This window comes from Ambystoma mexicanum, chromosome 3q (genome assembly GCF_040938575.1).
Source record: "Ambystoma mexicanum isolate Mex_15411 chromosome 3q, UKY_AmexF1_1, whole genome shotgun sequence".
NCBI lineage: Eukaryota > Metazoa > Chordata > Amphibia > Caudata > Ambystomatidae > Ambystoma > Ambystoma mexicanum.
Genome location: NC_090926.1, coordinates 1,727,868 through 1,748,665, shown reverse-complemented (window position 1 = coordinate 1,748,665; position 20,798 = coordinate 1,727,868). Strand labels below are relative to the sequence as shown.

The window sequence follows — 20,798 nt, the reverse complement described above, 5'->3', positions numbered from 1 at the left end:
TGTATCTTCTGCAGCCTCGTATTTCTGGACACTTTTTTATGATATGATTGGGCTCGCTCCCACATTCCGTCCTGCATAGGAGTCCCCACTTCCTCCTCTCAGTCCCTCCTCAACTGTGCCATCTCTTTCCCCACTTTGGACATCGGGAGTTCGTAGATACAGGAGACCTCATGTCTTCCTTCCGATATATCATATATTATTTCAACAGACTCATCAGGTTGATCTTCCAGCTCAAGTGTGGGCCATATATCTCGCACCCGCTGAGCCACTCGGGAATAAGTAATGTATTGACCGGGGTGTACCCCTGTTCGCTCAGTTAGTTCTGCAAATTCTATGGCCTTACTCTCTTGCCATAGGTGTCCCACTGTGGCTATGCCCACGGTCTCCCAGTGCTTCCTGATCATCTTGTGCAATTGTTCATCTACTCCCTTCAGCGCCACTAATGGCACCTGGGGGGAGCACAGAGATTCCTGCGCCACATGCTCCACCCCAGGCCCAACAGCCGCGCTCTCCCCTTCATTTCTATATTGGGCACCCAAATCATTTCTTTCAGGGAGAACGGGGCACATTCGGACCGAAGCAAGTGGGACTCAGCCATGGGGTCTTCCCTTAGCCATCTGGCCACGTGCTGTAATTGGCTGGCCAGGTAGTACATCTCAAAGTTGGGTAGTTTAATCCCGCCCTTGTCGTATGGATTTTGCAACTTCCATAGGGCTATCCTGTTTCTGGTGTTGTGCCATATGAAACCCCTACATAAGGTTTGTAATCTGCCAAAGAATCGCTTAGGTATCATGCAGGGGATATTAACAAAAAAGTGTAATAGCCTGGAGAGCGCCACCATTTTCAACAGTGGTACCCTCTCAATCATAGCCAGGGGTAGACTTGCCCAGAATCTCATGCTCTTCTCCAGGTTTTCTACTGCCCTTACCGTGTTATGATTATGCTCATCCTCCACCCTGTGGTATATATTCACCCCGAGGTATCTAAAGGTGCTGGTCTCCCAAGGTATCTGTAAAACTGGTAAGTCTTCACACGGGGTCCCTATGTATCTGCCTAATGGGAATAGTCTGGATTTCAGGAGGTTTACCACTATCCCCGAAAGCGACGCAAACCTTTCCATCACTTCCAGGACATATTGCAAATTTTCCTCTGGGTAGCTTAAATATAGTAAGATATCATCTGTGTATAACGAAATGAGGTGTGGTCCCCCCCTTGTGTAGATTCCCACGGGTTCATGTTGCTGTCTCAGGTATATTGCCAATGGTTCTAGTGTGAGGATGTACAGCATCGGGGACCAAGGGCAGCCCTGTCTGGTGCCCCTACTGAGCTGCCATCTGACTGAGATGTTCGCCCCAGTCTTGACTCTGGCGAGTGGGGAGCTGTACATCAGTTTCGGCCATCGTAGGTACACTGGCCCTATGCCGTATTCTTTCAAGGCTGCGAGCAGCCAGGGCCATCTACCTGAGTCGAAGGCCTTCACTGCTTCCAGCGATGCTATTGCCATTTCCTGGGTGTCCCTTTCCACCTGTTCTATGACGTGGTGGAGCCTCCTCAGGTTATCAGCTATACGTCTATGTGGCACGTAGCCGGTTTGATCTGGGTGTATGAGCTTGCCTATGACTTGTTGCAATCTAGTCGCCAGTACAGCCGTAAGAATCTTGCTATCTTGATTCAACATGGAGAGCGGTCGATACGACCCACATTCTTTGCTAGGTTTGTCCGGTTTAAGGAGTGGGATGATAATCGCCTCTCTAAGGGATTACGGCAGTCTCCCTACTTCCAGCGCCTCGTTCAGCATGTCTAGCATCGGGGGAAGTACCTCTGCACTATACATTTTATAAAATTCACTAGGCAGTCCATCCGTCCCTGGGGCTTTACTAGTGGGCAGCAGCTTAACCACTGCTTCTAGCCACTCTAGCATTATCGGGCCATCCAAGCTCTCTCTTTCTTCCGTGCTAATTTTGGGAAGGCCTATATCCTGCAGTATTTCTGTGATCTCACTCTCCTCCACTTTTCCTCTGTCTTGGTATAGTTGTTGGTAGAATCTGTAGAACCCCTCGTTCACCCCCTCTTGGGTTTCTAGCGTCTGGCTGTTCTCCCCTTTTATTACTCTGATAACTGCTCTGGGCGTTTCCTTCTTGTAGAGCTATGCCAACAGCCTTCCCGGCTTATCTCCCCCTGCGTGCTGTCTCTCTATGTATTTCTTGTAATTTAGGTTACAAAGTCTCACCCAGAGTCCCTCACATTCTTGCTGTAGTGTACTTATGGTGTTCACATCCCCTAGGGAGCCTTCCCCCTTTTTCATGGCCGTTTCAAGTTCTTCCTCAGCCTTTCGTAGGTCCCGAATTATATCCCCTTGGAGTCCCTTAGACTTTGCTGTGGCGGAGCCCCTCACCACCACCTTAAAAGCCTCCCACACGGTGCCAGCTGATCGTACGCTACCAGTGTTTTTTTCAAAGTATTCCATGATGTCTTCCCTTAGGTCCTCCCTAAAAACTGTATCTTACAGTGCCTCTGCTCTGAGCCGCCAAGTGGGGATCCTAGGTCTAGGGGGCAGATATTGCCATTTTATCATCAATGGCGAGTGGTCCGAAAGGACCCTCGCTTTGTATTCTGCCTCCACTATTTCCCCCGTCACGTCTGTGGAGATGAAAACATAATCCAGCCGAGTGTGTAGCTTTTGTGGGGATGCATAGTGCGAGTACTGTCTATCCTGCGGGTGGCGTATCCTCCATATGTCTTCTAGTTGTAATTCCCTGAGCAAGATCTTCAAAGTCCTAGCTGCAGGGGTGGGCTTGCTCTGTTTCTCGTCCGATCTATCCACCCCTGGGTTCAGCGTACAGTTAAAATCTCCCGCCCATATCACTACCCCTCCTAGGTACGGGCTAATTTTCCCATATAGGGTCTTGAAGTATGCTACAGCGTCCTGGTTGGGTGCATATGAGTTGATGATGCTCACCTCCTTGCTTTCAATCAGACCCCTTATCGCTACCAGCCTCCCATCCGTGTCCACTGTGGACTGTATTAGTTGGAAGGGTACGTGAGGTGCTATCCAGGTCGTCACCCCATGAATATGTTGCCCCAATGGTGGTTCCCTTCCATTTCCCCCGTATCGTTTCCTGTTTGTCCTTTGTTAGATGGGTTTCCTGCAGTAGGGCAATGTCTACCTTCTGTCTCTTGAGGTACAACATGACTTTGTTTCTTTTTAGATAACTATTGAGCCCTCTGACGTTCCAGTTTACTATCTTGAGGTCCCCCATTATGAGCCATAATCTGTTTCTCCCCCTGCTTCCATCTTCCTCCCTGACACGCGCAGCAGCACGTAGCTACACCTGACATCTGTACTAAGTATAAGTCCTGGTGTACAGACATCCAACAGGCATTATCAAACAAAACCAACATTGAATCTACAGCACTCACTTAAAAACCCTCTGCCTAGCGACCCACCGAAGGCACGCGACAATGGGCCTCGTTACCCGGTAGGCGGTGAGCCATGGCGCTATTAGCGCCATGGCTCATGCCGGTAAAATACTGGCACCGCCTTGGCGGAAAGGGGATTTAACCCCCATACCAAGGTTGGAGGGGCGGTAAATCCCCTTTCCGCCATTGCCCTTCCCCATTCCCATTTCTGCCCCATAGGGCTCTATGGGAATGGGGAAGGCGCTAATTACGGCACCGCAATTTTGCGGTGCCGTAATTAGCTCCGAGGACCCTTAGCGGGTTGGATTTTAACGCCTGCAAAAAGCAGGCGTTAAATCCCCCAACCCGCAAAGGGACCTCGTAGTAAGGCGGTAAGGATTTACCGGTACCGGTATTTTACCGGTACCGGTAAATCCTTACCGCCATCCGTGTAATGAGGCCCAATATCTTCCATTTCACCAAAATGTCCACTCTGGAAGTAGAAAAAATCATCCTTTCATTGAAGCCTTCTGATTGTAAAGGCGACATCTGCCCTGCGCAACTAATAAAAGATGCTGCCAGGGAACTATCTCCGTTCATTGCTAAATTGATTAATGCCTCCTTTACTTCAGGCTCCATCCCTGGTAACCTAAAACAGTCGTGTGTGCTCCCTCTCCTAAAAAAACAGACATTAGATCCCCTCATCCCTACCAACTACCGCCCCATTACCACTGTACCATTTTTACTCAAAATATTGGACAAAGCTGCCTATAACCAAATTCAGAAACACTTAGAACGGCACAAACTCCTAGGAGACAGACAATCTGGTTTCCGCCCACTATACGGAACTGAAACTGCCCTTATCGATTTAAAATCCCAAATTGATGAGCTGAGAGACAAAGGGAAGTCAGTACTTTTGCTCCTACTTGATCTCTCAGCTGCATTTGATCTTGTGGACCATAAGATCCTCTGTAGACACCTTGATTCTGCCGCTCACTTCTCCCCTGAGGCTATCAGATGGATTGAATCATTCCTGAGCGAGAGAACCATGAGAGTTTTCTCTTCATCGGCAGTTGCAGACCCTACCCCTATCCTGTGCGGTGTTCCTCAGGGTTCTTGCGTCTCTCCAACTCTATACAACATCTTCACCAAGCCCCTGTTTGATCATTTGGACCATCTGGGTATCATCTACACCAATTATGCAGATGATACACAGATTCTCCTCCCGCTTTCTGGGGATCATAGCAAGGACACGGAGTTGGTGAACAGGGTATATCTTATCATCCAGGCATGGATGGCCACTCATAGCCTATGCCTGAACGACGATAAGACCGAGTTGATAATCATGGGAACACATGTCAACATCAAAAAACTAGGTCAGGAATTTTCCTCGAACATCGATGGAAATACCATCAAAGTCTCCAAGGAAGTAAAAACCATTGGCTTCTACCTAGATTCCACCCTGTCCTTTGATAAACAGGTAAAATCCCTGGCCTCCACCACAGCCTACACCTGCAAGCTGATTAGAGCTGGCAAGTCATTCCTCTCTAATGACAGCTGTTTGATCTTGACCAGAGCCTTACTACTATCCAGAACTGACTACTGTAATGCCCAATACAGTGGTGCTAATGAAAATATCATCCAGCGGCTCCAAACATTACAAAATAATGCCTTGAGAGCAGCACTTGGCATAAATAAAAGAACCCATATCTCCTCCATTAGACGCCATCATAAATGGCTATCTACTGGTAACAAAATACAGCTAAAGACACTATCACTGACTCACAAAGCTCTAAATAACGCTGCCCCTAGCTACCTCACAGATAAACTTCATAGAAGAATCTCTCTCAAACCTACTAGAGCTGGCAATGCTAATTGCTTGGCCATACCTAGATACAGACTCACCACAATTGGTGGTAATAGCTTCCCAGTGAACGCTGCTAAATCTTGGAACCTACTGCCACTAGATCTAAGAGTAGACCAACCTTACCCACTTTTCCGAATAAATGTCATCAAACACCTCATCTCTACCGAGCCCTAGTCTCCTACCTCTAGGCCTACTCCGTACCTTGATCAGTTGAGTCTCACTCGTCTTATATTCTCATTTAAACTCTGTGCCTCTCTGTAACTTGTATATTTGTACATTGCATAGTTTTGTAATCACATAAGTCTTTATTGTATATCTTGTATATTTTATAACCATGGATACTATGTAAGCTTTTATTGTATATACTGTATTTCTTGTAACTATGTAAGCTTTGCATCTTCTTATTGCTGCGCCCTGTTACTTACAGGTCTGGTGCGCAATAAAAGTAAATAAACAACAACAACAACGTGGGTGTAGGCTTGTTCCCTTTCAACCCCCATAACACACTCCCCAGCTCCCCTCCCTCCTCCCTATCCTGCCCCAACTGTTGCCCAGCTCCATCCCTGGATCTCAGACGATCCCGCATTTGGCCCTACCCTAGCTAGTCCGGTACTAGGTGCCCAGCAGGGGGTTACCGCTCTACTGGTACCCCAACTAATCTATCTACTGGGGTGTGAGTTCAGGTCTTCTGTACCTCCCGAACCGTTGCTGTCTCAAGTACTACCCGCCTTCTTCTAGTATCACAGGTCTATAATCCAGTCCCAATGTCACCAGTTATACGACACCTCAGACTCTCGGGCAGTCGTTGCGTTTCTCCGTCCTGCCTTCCACCGGGGCGTCTGTCTCTGCCGGGTAGTTCTGTGTGTCCAGCCACTCCATCGCATCCTCAGGGGTCTCAAAAAATATTGGTTGGTTCCCATGGAACACTTTCAGCTTTGCCGGGTACATCAGCATGTATTTGAGGCCCGCTTCTCAGAGCCTCTTCTTCACTATCCTGAAGTTCATCCGTCGTCTTTGTACCTGGAGTGTGTAATCCGAGTAGGCAGTGATGGACGCCAAGGATCTTTGTATTGTGCCGTCTTTGCGAAGGTATTCCAGAATCCTCTCTCTGTCGCGGTAGCTCAGTATCTTGGCTATTATTGGTCTTGGAGGGTCTCCCGGGGGGGTCTTCTTGTCAGGGCTCTGTGTGCCCTCTCCACTGCAAAGCCTTGAGAAAGCAACCCTCCTTATATTTCTTGCAATAGCATTTACTCAATGTATTCGGTGGGGTTTGATCCGTCCTGTCCCTCCGGAAGGCCCACAATACGTATGTTGTTCCTCCGTGCCCGTCCATCGGCCACTTCAGCTCTGTCTTCCAAGTTGCCCACTCGTTGCCGCAGTGCATGTATCTCCTCGATGTGCGACACGCAGGCCGGCGTGTTTGCCTTCGCTTACTTTTCCAGGGCGCCTGTGCGTTCCGCCATTGACCTCATGTCTTGCCTCAGTAGGTTGACGTCCACCTTCACTGTGTTGATTTTGGCCTCTAGCGACTCCTTTAGTGTGGTCATTGCCGCCTCCAGTTTTGTTTCCCATAACGCTTTCAGTTCTGCAATAGCCTCCAGTATCTGTCGGTCTCCCCTTGTTGGTGATGCGTCTCCCTGGGTGTTTCTCTCCTTGTTCCTGGCGCCTTCCGTTGTTTGTGGAGTTTTGGTGTAGTCCTCCATTGTGGGTTGTTTCCCCTTTGTTTTGGGCTGTTTAGTCGCCATCTTTGTGTGTCTTTCTGTTACCAGGCTGGGTGGCCAAGGCCAATGTTCTTTGTGTTGCCACCACTTTACTGTCTGGTGCTGGGGGCTATCAGGGGGCTATTCTCTCGTCGGCGTGGGGCGTCACTCTGGGTGTGAGGCGCTGGGGTGTCACACCCTTCCCCAGAACCCGCTCCTTGCCGCCGCTCCTCGTTGGTCTATTCTCAATCTTCGCTCATCGAAAGTCCTTTTCCTTTGTGCACTTGTGTCCGTGGGGAGGTTGTCTTGCTTGCCAGTGTGGATGTTCAGCCTCGAATGTTCTGGGGCGCTGAGTCTTATGACTTCCTAGCGCTTGGTGATGGTACAGATGTTGCCTCCAGTATCGCGGTGGTCTTGGCGCCCCAGCCTATTCCTCCATTTGTGAAGTGTGCCAGCTGTGTCCTGCCTGGAGACCCTTCTATGCCGGCCTCATACCGGACAGTGCTTTCCAACGTGTGTAGTTCTTTGGCTTACTTTTGGTGTGGTGCACCGTGCTCCTGTGCATATGTTATCTGGGGCGATGGCACTTTGCCTGCCTATTCAACACTATTGGCATGGTGCCTGTGGCGGTTCTTCTTGGTCTGCCTGCGGCCAATTCCACGAGTTCAATGCAGTGCCACAGGGACGGCAACTGCAGGCACCTCCCCCTTGCCGTGCTCGTTACTCTTATGCTGCAGAGTAGGGCCCCTCTTCAGCGGGTGCGCTGTTGGACGTTGTTCGGGGGGGGTGAGCCGCACCCCGACCCCACAAGCACAGTGCAGTGCTATCAGGACGGCAACCGCGGGCTCCTCCCCTCTGCTGTGCATGTTACTTTTATGCTGCAGAGCGGGGGCGCATCTTCAGCGGGTGCGCTGTTGCCCGCTGTTCGGGGGGGCGAGCCGCACCCCGACTCCACAAGCACAATGCAGTGCTATCGGGACGGCAACTGCAGGCCCCTCCCCTCTGCCTCGCACGTTACTTCTGGGCTGCAGAGTAGGGGCTCCCACTCAAGCGGGCGCGGTCCAGGGGCCACCTCCGTGTTGCCCGTTGTTCGGGGGGTGGGCCGCACTCCGATTCCTCGAGCGGGTCCGCCTCTTCTCCCGCTCCAGTGCCGTGCCGTTTACCGGGTGCTGCCTGGGCGCCCAGGGCGCGCATGCTCACTTGTGGGGGCCTCGGATTATGGGCGCGCGGGTTTGGCACCCGCAGACTGCCCGCGTCCTCCTTCCAACACCAGCAGTCGTGTTGTTTTTCGGGCAAAGATGGCCCCCGCTTCACTCCACGGCTCACGATCCCTTGAGCTCTTTTTTGTATGAGGTGGCCATTTCATTATTGTTTACACAGCCTAGTCACGTATCTTATCTCGCGGTCAGTTTCTTTTAAGCGACATTGTATCCGCAGCTGGGCATTCCGTTGCATTCAGCATTCTGTCCCACACATTCGCCTGCATTTTGCTGCAATTTTGATGGCTCAGGCGGCGGGCATTACCAGGATTGTATACGGATCATCGGGAGCTTTGGTGAAGGCTTGCCTCCTACATGGCTTGTTAGCCACGCCCCCTACAACAACAAAAAATTAATTGTGAAAGAGAGCATTCAGCTGGAGGGACAGAAGTCAACTAGCTTGAAAATTACTGAAAGCGTTTTGTACAGCATATGTTTGTAGGGAGCAAACCATGCAAGGCATCAGTATCCAGTCACCTGCTAGTTTTTTACCGAGCCCAGGTCAGCCTGCTGTAGTGTGGCCAGAGTGGAAGGAATTTTGGATCAACTATGTCAAGACAGTTGAGCAGGAGGGACTGACATCCCAGAAGAAGGAATTGGAGGGCCAAAGGAAGTACAGGGAGCTACCGGAGCTAACAGCAGATGAGGCGGGAGACATCGATGAGCATGAAAAAGCTTTGAGACAGTTGGACAAGTATCATGCGCCTGAGATTAATGTAGCCATTAATAGGTACAATTTCTATACAAGGACACAGAGAGAACAGGAGAGCATTGAAGAATGTGTATCGGCCCTAAGGATGCTTGCCCGAACATGTCAATTTGGAACAGGCATTACTCTAGATGAGCTGATCGGGAATCAGATAATCATCCACACCAAAGACTCCTTAATACAGAATAGACTTTGGATGGTGGGGAATCCTTCATTGCCAGAAGCAATTGCCATAGCTAAGAGGGTGGAGCAAACTCAGTTGTGCTTGAAAGCCATGAAGAGTAAAAAGCTAGAGGCCACTCAGAACATTGTCCAATGCAGCAGCAATTCAGCACAAGATCTGGAAGATCAAGGAACAGTGAATGCTGTGCGCACAAAAAAGGACAAGGAATGTACAGATGATTCCAATAGTAAGAGTTATATGTCCAGAGGATCCGATTACAGAGATATTAAGGGCAATTCCAGAAGACCTTGGACAAGAAATGAAGTGAAAGCATATGCCCCGCAAGCCAGGGATGGAGACAGATGTTTCAACTGATGTAGATCTGGACATTATGCATACTCAAGAACTTGTCCGGCAATTGGGCAAAAAATGTGGAAACTGTGGAACAAAAGGACACTTTGAAGTAACGTGCAGGCACTAGAAGAGGGTGTCTATAGTGCAAGCGGAAGAAGACTAAAACAAAGAAAGGGTAGTAGTAGTTCGAGAACCACCAGGAGAAGAATTAAAGTGTCCATGGTGTGAAGTCATAATAGACAATTGGAAACTGTTAGTCATGGTAGACAGTGTCATGAACCGTCGTCTGCGCCCTTTCTGGACTTCCTGGGCCCTGACCCATAGGGGATTGAATGCAGTGATCCTTCCAACATGGCTGCTCGAAACGGAATGCTCCTGGTCAGTCTCTACGTTCCATGCTTCACGCTCTACAAGAGAGACATGCCCCTGCGGCTCTGCGCGTCTCAACGCTACCGCTTGCTGTAGTCGGACGTGTGTTGCCGGAGTTTGTTCGGGCTCCCTTTTTGATTCCTTGTTCCCGGTTCGTTGAAATCCTGTCCTTCCGCCCATTCATTTACCTTGTCTTCCTGGAATTCTTCCGCGCTCGGGTCTCGGCGTGCCGTGCCCCCGAGTGCAACTTCATTCTTTCCTGGTATCCATCCTGGACTTCTGAACACTCCTGGAAGCTGGATAGCGAACCTCACGCTGGAATCCGAGGACCAGCGTTCGGGTTTGTACAAATCCCAGACCGTGAGAAAGAAGACATCCCAGAAGGTCGCAAGCAAACAATAAAATCAAGTGAGACTTGTGACACACAGTTGTTCTCCATACACCATCATCACGCGCAAGACTTGGGAAAGGCTCACACCTGAAGGACTCAAGTCCAAGTTAAAATCACCAGACATCAAGAATCCTGGAGGGTTTGAAGGATGAAGGATTTAAATCACGGGATGGTTCAGCAGCATTGTACAATTTAAAGATCACCAAGCCCAAGTGAAAGTAGACGTAGCAGAAAAAGGAGTAAACGTGCTTGGTTGGAGGGACCAGGCGGCTTTGCGGATCAGACTAGACCCGTGTGAGGATGAGCCCATACTTTTAGTAAAAAACAGCTGTGAACACACAATCAAACATGAGAGTGGTGGTCTCGAGGATGTATTTCAGTCACGTTTATGTTTACTGAAGAATTTTGCACATAAGATAAAGATGAAACGAGGAGCGATACCAGTAGCGCACAACAGAGCCAGACCAATACCGTTTGCTTTAATAGATAAAGTAAAACGAGACTAAACAGGCTCGAAGAAGAAGATGTGATTAAGAAAATTGAATCGTCATTGTGGGTGAGCCCCATTGTCGTTGCTGTGAAAAAAAAATGGCAAACTAAGAATATGTGTAGACTTAAGAGAGGTAAACAGGAACATTGTGGTGGACATGTATCCATTGCCGATCATATCAGAATTGCTGAACTGTATTGAGGGTGCAGACACGTTCACCACCTTGGACCTATCCAGTGCCTACCATCAGATATCTCTGACAGAAGATTGTAGAGACTTCACCACATTTATTACACCTTTTGGTTTGTATCGATATAAAAGAAGGCCGTTCGGACTAGTCTCTGCAGCAACCGTGTTTCAGAGAGTCATGGCGCACGTGCTAAAAGGACTTAATGGAACTTTGGTCTATCAAGATGATATCATTGTATTTGAGAAGGGTGCTAGTGAGCATGATGGAAGGTTGAATGAGGTGCTATCCAGACTGAGTGAGAAAGGGTTGAAAGTAGAATGGAGTAAATATAAGTTCATGACGGAGGAGGTTAAGTATTTGGGACACGTGGTAAATGGCAAAGGCTACAAACCTAAATTGGAAGCTATGAAAACGATCAAAGAATCACCTGATCCTAAAACCAAGGCTGAATTGAGGTCATTTCTAGGGTTGTGTGAGTATTACAACAAGTTTGTAGAAAATGTTGCCAGCCTAACTGAGCCTTTAAGAAGATTAATGTAAAAAGACGTCAAATTTGTATGGAGTGATGAGTGCAAGTTCTCAGCTGAGTGCATCAGAAAGGGCATTTGTGAGTCCATAGAATTGGGTGGGGGTTTTGTTTTTAGAAGGAAGACGAAACTCACTGTGGATGCCAGTGGCATCGGTTTAGAAGCCGTTTTGTCACAATTTTCAGAAAATGGTCAAGAGAAAATAATATGTCATGCATTTAGGGTGGTTACTGACATTGAAAGTAGGTACTCTGTTATAGAAAGAGAAATGTTAGCTTGTGTTTGGGTGATTAACTATTTCAGGAAGTATTTATGGGGGAACAAGTTCATAGTACACACAGACCATGTACGTGGCATGTGCAAAGCCTCTCCTAGGTTGGCTCGTTTGAGTCTCAGACTACAAGATTATCATTATGTGGTAAAATATGTCCCAGGCAAGAGAAACCAGATTGCAGATTTTTTGTCAAGACTACCGTTAGATGGATCATCTGCCAGTATAGTTGAGGACATTGAAGGGGTGGCTGCAGTAATTGAGGTGACCTCAAGAGAAGAGTGGTTGCAGGAATTTATGAAAGATCTGACTTTAGTAAAAGTCATTGAATACACTAGGAATGGATGGCCTGACAAAAAGATGGTGGAGGAGACTTGTCTAAAATTCTGGGAAGTTAAGGATGAATGCTCGTTGGAGTATGGATTGTTGCTGAGAAGGGATAAGTTAGTCCCACCTCAAAGCTTGCGAGAGGAATTAGTAGGGAAGGCTCACCAAGGACATCCTGGTGGTTCGGGAACAAAAAATAATGTACGTGCAAAATATTGGTGGCCGGGATTTGATATTATGGTTGAGAGATCTGTAAGAAATTGTTGGCCCTGTCAAAATTGCGACGAGTTGTGAGGTTTTCAAAAATGCACCGATTAACATAGCCAAGGTTGAGCGCCATGGGAGAGACTGGGCATAGATATTATGGGACTGTATGAGAATCTGAGCTGTGGTTATGGTAGATTATTGCTCGAAATGGATGGAGGTCAAACTAGTGAACAAAATAGATACTGGTGAAATCATCAAGTTCATGTTACAAGTTTTCAGAAGAGAGGGTTACCCCAGAACAGTGATAAGTGATAATGGAGTCCAATTTAAGGGCAAGGAAATGAGAGATTTTGCTAAACGCATAGGGATTGAGTGGAGGTTTTCAGCTTATTACCAACCTCAAACAAATGGCATGGTGGAAAGGTGCAACAGGGTGGTTATGGAGACCATAGAACAGGTGTTAAGGAATAATATGTTAGTGGAGGAATGACTTAGGGAAAGGCTTTGGAGCAGAAGGATTGCCATCAGAAGTCACTGTTTGAGATGATGAGGGGCAGGGAGCCCAACACGTTGTTGAATCCTGAGTGAGTTAACAATAGAAAGGTGGAAGGGTACGTCAAGGAAAATGTTGGACATGATGAAGGGATCAGAATGAGGATTTTTCCAGGCCACTGTGTCAGGATAAAGAAGGGGAGAGTAGTTAGAAAGGGAGAGTCTAAATATTCGGACCCAGTGAAGGTGGTTGAAGTATTCAAACGTACGGTCAGGTTCCATGGTGGAACTATTTGGAATCTGGGTCGCATCAGCAAATGGAACTGGCAAGGGAATAGTTTGGGGTTGCGTGTGAGGGGTAATGAAAGGAGGAAAGCTGTTGAGTTGCTTGATGAAGATGTGCACATGGATGGAAGGTTGGAGAATGCACATAAGGATGGAAGTCTGGAGGGTGGTGGAGTGGAACAGAGCTCAAGAATTAGGAAACGTCCTGTGTGGTCCAGAGATTATATCATGGATTGGGATGGTACCTGTTGGTAGACACAATTTATTTCTTTTAGCTGTAAATATTTAAACGTTTATTTTGGTTGTATCTTATGTTACTATTCTCTCTTTTGTTGTATTGTTTTATGTTGGTTTCAAGGGGGGGGGTTGTGTTGTAAATTCTTTACATCTGTGAGTTCTGTTCATTATGATGCAGGTCTCAATCCAAGCCAATGCGCCTATCGACGCTGCTTGAGGATTGAATGTGGGATGAGATTCGTGTGGAGAATGCGAGCGGAGTGGGGGCAGTAGTTTATTGGAGAGCTGGGCGGCGGATGCAGGTGGAGCGCCGGCTTTTGAAGTTAATAAACCTACCTTGATGTCACGACATCGTCTCTTCAGTTACTACAATTTTCATGCAGGCATAAAACGGGTGGATGCCTACGGAATCTGCCACAGTTTTGCTGCACCTGCCGAAAAACAGGTGGATTAATCCATTAGGAAACGTCATCTGCAAAGCATACTTTGCAGGCAGCGTTTGCTTGCTCAGGAGACAGAGAGGAAAATGAAAGAGTGAACGCGAGAGTGGCTCGCCTGTCGCTTTCCTTTTCCCCTGCGTCTCGGTGAATGTTTAAACTCGTATGCAGGTGAGCCAGCAGCGTGTCAGTGATAACGTTGGTGGCGCCTTGCATACACATGACACTTATTGCAAAATGAGTCTGTTTCGGTCGGTAAAGAGAGGGGATAATGGGCCCTGTCCAGCCTGGATTGCTGGTGGGTGTCTGTGAAGTGCTGTGATCCAATGTAGAATATTTGCCGTGAAGATGGGTCCTGCCATTTATTTAAGTGGATTTATAAAACGCCTACACCACTGCGATGTTCATCGAACTGGTTGAACTTTTCATATCCAGTAGGAACAGTTCTTTGTTAATAGAAATACAGGCCACAGCGAACATATAATCATAAAAATAATGTCAACTAAAATACAGGTGCAAGAGAAGAGTCAAACAGCATATTGGGACGTTCTAAGTAACTTTAGTAGCTAGAAGGTATGTTTTAATAGAACACTTACTACCAGGATCATGCATTCCTATCCACAAAGTTAGTAAGAGACATTTTGGGGATGTGAAGGCTTTGAAGGACAAGCTTACAATTCCATTTAAGTCTAAGGTTCAAGATTCAGGAAATATAAGCAAAGATTGGGATAAACAGTAGAACATTTAGAGACTGTTCGTGGGTAATAAGGACAGCAGAGAATCTTAACTCAAAGCATGATTTAGTTTACTCTAAAATACCTTCCACATGTGAGTCCGGGAACCATATGGGGATGACCTGAGGATTGGGACCTACCAAGCTCTCAAAGTGAGCCATTCCATGCCACAGTAGCTCATCCAGTTTTTATTCTGCATTCTGGGGTTTGTAGACCTGCACTTTAATGGGAAAAAGAAAACTACAAGTGCAGTGAAGAAAGCCAGGACTTGGGAGTCATTTGCGCATAACATGGGATAAATGAGCTGTGAGCATTCGTGTCTGAAGGTGTTTCCGGGTGAGGGTCATGCAGCTGAGAGGGGATTTAATGCTTGAGGCATTCAGAGCTGTGGGGCCTCTGAGAACTGGAAATCTTACAGGGAATGGGGTATGTGCAGGTTTAGGAGGTATGCAGGGTTGGGCACATTTGAGGCTGTGGGCAAGTGAGGATCTGGGTTGGAGTACAGAGCTGGGGGCATCTGCGGCTCAGAGGATCTGAGAATTGGGGCACCCAGGGCTGCAGATCTGGAGGTATGCAGGCCTAAGGTTCATAGACGGTTAAGGCCCTGTGGGTCAAGAGAGCATTGGAGCTAGCTAACACCTAGTACTGTGGGCATAAGAGGATATTGCCCTTGTCAGCCCAGTTCACCTGTTCTGGTGGAGTGCTGAGCTACCAGCAAATGTAAAGCATGTTAAGTCAGGAGATGGGCCACAATACTGAGTTCCAGATCTTAAATAAGGCACAGTACACCAGAGGGGGAGTTTTGCTACCCTTGTGTAATTTTATACAAAAACTTGTTAACTTATTAAACAAAAAAGCACATCCCCTTTCTTTATATCAACCCCTTGTCGCAATTTAGGTTTCCCCTTCATTGTTTGATAATGAATTCATCAGAGTACTAGCTACTGTTTGCACAAACCCATCAATAAATGAACTTTTAGCAAGTCCCTATGCCCACCTCGCATGGGCACCATTCTTTTGTCCCCAAGGTCTCACTTCACAACAGCCCATTGCCTGCTTGATACCATCTTAAACGCTGTAACAGCTGCAGTCTGCTCTAAACCGAAACGTCTCCCCTGAAACTTCTCGCCTGCAGGTCTGTGGTCATACAGGGTGGGAGGACATCCAACAATTAGGCACATAAGGTGCAGGGTTACACGCAAGAGGAGGGAATTCTGGGTGCATGGGAGAATTTAGACTATGCAGGGGTGGGAGGCATCGGAAAAGAGGGGGCATCCAGACTTGGGGAGAATCTCAGGATGCAGGACATGAGCACTGATTGAGCCCAGTGCTTAGGCGTGTGCTGGGCATGGGTGGGCATCTGAGGCATGGACATATGTGAGAATCGGCGCATGATTGGCTAGGTTGGACCCAAGATTGGTGGACCACACAGATGTGAGTGTTATACATTGTGAGGGTCCTGCAGGATCGGACAGCATTTTCGTTTTTTTGCTAAGAGGACATGTGTGTCCCAATGGCAAATTAGTTCTGCGCCAGGTTACACCATATGTAAACCCAAAGGGAAATTCCTCTCATGCCAACAATCACACATTGGTGGTGGAGCTCAGCCTAAAAAACCGTTGACAGCCCTGACAAACCATACTGTATCTGTGCGAGGCACTGAAGCTGTGCAGGGCACCCTCAGTAATTCTCTGTACGTTTCAGCTTAATTCCCCATACATTTCTTGGCAACATGTATCTTTACCGTCCCCACTTCATTCAACTTAATTTACTAATTTAAGCCGAAGTTTGTGTTTGCACAATGCACTTTGGAATATGTTGACTCAGTGCTTGTAACTCACCCCAGTAATGATAGTGATGCTGTTCCACTCGCTTAACTTCAGGCGTCGAGGCGCTGAACTCCCCCATTGTCTCTGGGAACTCAGCAGAGGACGACTTTCTCTTGAATACCCTAAGAAAGGTAAAAGGGGAGAAAATAACACAACATATACTGACTCAGGGCAGGCCAGAGTCCAATGGAGTCCCTCCCTGATCATGTAGGGCTGGAACTTGTGAGGCCTTTAGGTTCCACACAGAACCCTGCAGCATAAGCCACATTCAACTGAGACATTGTGTACCCAAGGTGCCTTTTTCTATTAGGACATGTAGGGAGTGCAGCTGGGATATTGACAATTATCCCGACTGTTGGTTAGCAATCTCCTGCAGGAGACATTAATAGGAAACCTAGAATGAATACATCATACAGTGTGTCTCCTTTCGCGCCACAGATATAAGTACTACACCAGCTAGGATAATGAGTGAATGGTAGCGAAAATTTTCTTGCCCACCCTCGAACTAGTTTCCTCCCCCCTACCCCATTGCCTTCTTCACCCTGTCCCTTCAGGCATGCCACCCTCAAACTATATTGACACAGGCCCAGTGTAAGAAAACCCTTTTGTTCAGTGAGAACTCTTTCAGGGCAAGTGCCCCCCCCACCTCTTGGCAGCGCCAGGTTCGCGGTATGTGCGGGGACCCTGCTCCTGGCCCATGTTGGCAATACGAGTGCTTCTTCGAGGCAGCTGCTGTTCCTGAGGGTTTGACGACATTGGCAATTTGCTGCCACCACTGGTGTCCCGTCAGGGAATATGAGAGCATGGCATGGATAAGGTGGAGAATCACACAAATTCCATGCTGCTGTGACATCACAATGGAGAGCCTACTGGGATTCCATTCAGAGGGGAGACTACCAGGCCTGGTGAACTTCATTTCTTCTAAAGAACATATGATATCACCATAGAAACCAGTCAGTTTTCTATCTGTAGGGAAACTGCCACGCCAGAGAGGAGATCAGCCTGTTTGGCCACCACGAAGTACAATGGATCAATTCATGAATAATCTAAGTGAACACATTCTACAGACCATGTGAATATGAACTCATAATACAGGCCATTCAATGTTCTATTCCTATGGAGATCCGATCAGCATCAGGCTCTCAGGTCTGCAGATTCTGTCCATAGGATGCCAGATCACCCCACCCCTGACTACTACACTGAACAGTTGGATGGAAATGAAGAGCTCCCTTGTCACCATGAGAGGTGTTTGCAAGGAGCATGGGAGGGAAACTCAGAGAGCCTGTTCTTTTTATATTTCCTTCAATATAAAATGTGAACCAGTGAGGCATGTGGCTTGCTGTGATGCCGTGAGGGGGCCACTGATGTGAGCTCCCAAGAGTGATCCTATTATAGATACCCTTTACCGGCATCCCACCAAAGATTTTTTAATGATATGGTGTCAGAAGGTGCTGAAAGCAGATCGCTTGATTCTCACGCTGATTTGAGCTCCCTTTCGTGAGATATCTGCAGAAATACGCTGCCACTGAGATATCCAACATAGCGGCCGCTGCGGTCCCCCCAGTGGCTGATATATGACTTGCTGAGGCCACTGCTGCATGTGCTCTGGGATGAAGAGATGCCACAATGATCTCTGGCAGGCAGCTGCTTTTCTGAATGCGAGGTCTTTCGCCAAATTGCAGCGGGTCGTGGCCCTACAGATGCCCGCACTGGGACCGGTGCTCCTGGAGCAGCCGACCGAATGACCGCACGGCGGCTTCCCTGACTGCTGAGGATCAACCGGACATCACTTAAACTGCACCGTATACCCACGAAAGGAAAGCCTCCTCAATCTACATCACGCTCGGCCACATGGAACTGATGGGCCTTGCCGCATGCACTGGTGTTGCTCCGCCTTGATATTACGACCCCCTGTCTGGTAATAGCCGACATGCTGCACTGTGAATACACACTGGCCATGTACACGGGAGAATAACCGGATGATTGGGAGGCAGTGTTTAGGGCCCGGGCTACTGTGACAGTTGTAACAGATTGAGGTTCTTGTGCCTCTGTGAACCTACTTGGCTGCCTTAGATTCTTGCTCACGGCTGGCTTGAGGAGGCGGAGGGCCATGGAGGAAGTTTGATATGCCACCTGCTGAAACTGAGGAATCACCAGACTGACTATTGGTAGTATGCTTATTTCTGCGTGGGAGCTGCACTGTATATCGCTGTGGGACAACCAACCACTACGCTTTAGCTCCTGTAAAAAACCCTATGTGAGTTGGGTACACCCTTTGATGCGCTGAAAAAAGACCTGATGGGGGATTGCAGACCCTGAAACTTGGAACACCCTCCTGTTACATAACCTCATTGTTAAATGACTACGCTGCCAACAACTCAAAACTCCTAGAAGGTGAGCGGACGGATGGCTGCTCCCCATCAATGTTTGATTATGGTATATGGAATAAAGCAATAACGAGCACCCCTGACGGCTAGCGCCTTGAAGAAGACAAATAAACGAAGGAGATGCCAGAACCCCTTGTGACCTTGACTCCCATATGAGATATTATACTGTGCTGGGTCTTATTCATCCCTTTTATTTGACTCTACATTAATATCCGCAAATCATAACTCTACTATTGACCTTGGAGTATTCTTGGCTGATGAACTCCCTGCTGCGAGTCAGAGCTGACAAATACTAATTGGCTGCAACCATAGTAACATAGGTGGTGTCATACGAAGTGTATTACGCCTTTGATATGCCAAATGCCAAGTTGAAGGGAACCCAGAAGAAGACTGTTATGGATTCATTTGGCCCTAAGACCTCTGAGGGAGAGATCCCCCCTGCGATCCTGAGGATACACCACCAAATGATGTCATGCACCCATTGGAACAGAAAGGCAAAGTACTGGCTGCAATTGCTGCACTACGTACTGCCATTAAAATAGATGAGGTCAAAATAGACGTCAACCTACTATGGCAAGATGTTAGATCTTTATCCTCCAAGGTTGCAGACCACGAAGAACAGCTCCTGACTGTGAAAACAGAGGCTGAAACATTGAAAACTACTGTGCATGAACTGGTGTGCAGAAATAGAGTCCTGGAACAATGAACTGAAGATGCTGAAGGCATATCCTGCCACAATAATAGGGGGACGAGGGCCTGGATCCAACGCTATACATTGAAACCTCCTAATACAGGAAATAGGAGTTGGGCAGTTATCCCAGGGATTCACTGTTGAGAGGGGACATAGATCACTGGCTCTCTGCCGACCACCGGGTGCTCCTCCCCGCCCTATCATTGCACGTATCCTCAACTTCCATGACCGGGAGATTATCCTCAAGTTTACCAGGGAAGGGGGCACAGTTAAACGTGGAACATTGCAAGTGGCTATCTCTCTGGACTATTCCCCGCTGGTGCAAAGGAAGAGAAACATGTTTGTCCTACCCAAAGAGAGGCTACACAGTCTGGGTCTTAGATATATGCCACTTTACCCAGCAAAACCTAAGGTGCTATATAACAGCAAAGCGTTATTCCTTGAACACCCCAACGAGGCAAATCAGTTGATGGATGAGTGTGGGATGGCACCTGGACCAGAGAGGAGACTTCCTGAACTGATACGCACTGCACATGAGATCGACACTTTGGCTGACTTTGTGAGCGTTTGGTACTACATCATCGTGACGCAATGCTACCTTAGGAGCCTGCTATGAGGACTTCTATTTGACACTTGGATCATTTGATAAGGCTCAGGCAATCATGACCCAAGGTGGATGTGCCTCTGATGGAGCGTGCTATAACAGTCTCCACTATACCTGCAGACCCCAGGCACATCACTGCTCCTGGGGGGCGGGAAGGCTTGAACGGAATTCCTCTGTTGAGCCAAATGTCTCAATGTTTGCTCTTGTTTGTTGTTATATGGGTTCATATTTGTTGTATTGGGCAAGAATATGGCAGGAATGACTGAAGATTTGCAGGAACAGGAAACATGGGGGATGGAGATGGGTGGGATGAAGGTCGGGATTGGTATGAATATGGATGCATTGCGCAAATAATGATCGGCTGCATTTGGTCTTTGTGATGCAGGTGGGCACCAACTGGGAGTGGGATTTTTGTCGCCCTTTTGTTTTAGGGTGATGTCCCAATTTAGGATTGTGTCTTGGAACGTCCAAGGAATGCCCTCATATATGAGACAACTCCAGATTGCTTCCTACTTACGAAGAAAACAGGTTTCAATAGCGTGCTACAGGAGACACATCTACTGAAAGACGAGCTCACAAAAACACGAAATGGGGGGTATGGCTCACAGTACTCAAAATATGCCTGGGGCGTTATGAAATGCGTGGCTGTGTCAGTACTGTTTAAATTGACCAAAGTAGAAACAGAAGACAGGGGTAGATTAGTAATTGTAGGAGGCTTTGTGGAACATAGATTTGTATAGTGAACTCATATGCCCCTAACCATGATGCCTCTGCTTACCTTTGCTCCCTGTACGCTAGGCTGACTCCGCTTAGAGATCTATTTTGGATATGGAGCAGCGATTTTAACTGCACAATAAACCCCATGTTGGACCGGTTGGA

General features: G+C 47.8%; 1 protein-coding gene across 1 annotated transcript in view; it reads right to left on the bottom strand.

The window, feature by feature from the left end:
* LOC138582004 (sperm-associated antigen 4 protein-like) overlaps positions 1 to 17,056 on the bottom strand; it is a 381,361-nt gene extending 364,305 nt beyond the window's left edge. The window contains exons 1-2 of the mRNA XM_069652897.1: positions 16,884 to 17,056; positions 16,250 to 16,359 (exon numbers count right to left, since the gene is read on the bottom strand). Of these exons, the coding sequence (XP_069508998.1) occupies positions 16,250 to 16,359; positions 16,884 to 16,993 (220 nt within the window). The 5' untranslated portion in view covers positions 16,994 to 17,056. The remainder of the gene's footprint in view (positions 1 to 16,249; positions 16,360 to 16,883) is intronic.
* Between the last annotated feature and the right edge of the window lie 3,742 nt (positions 17,057 to 20,798).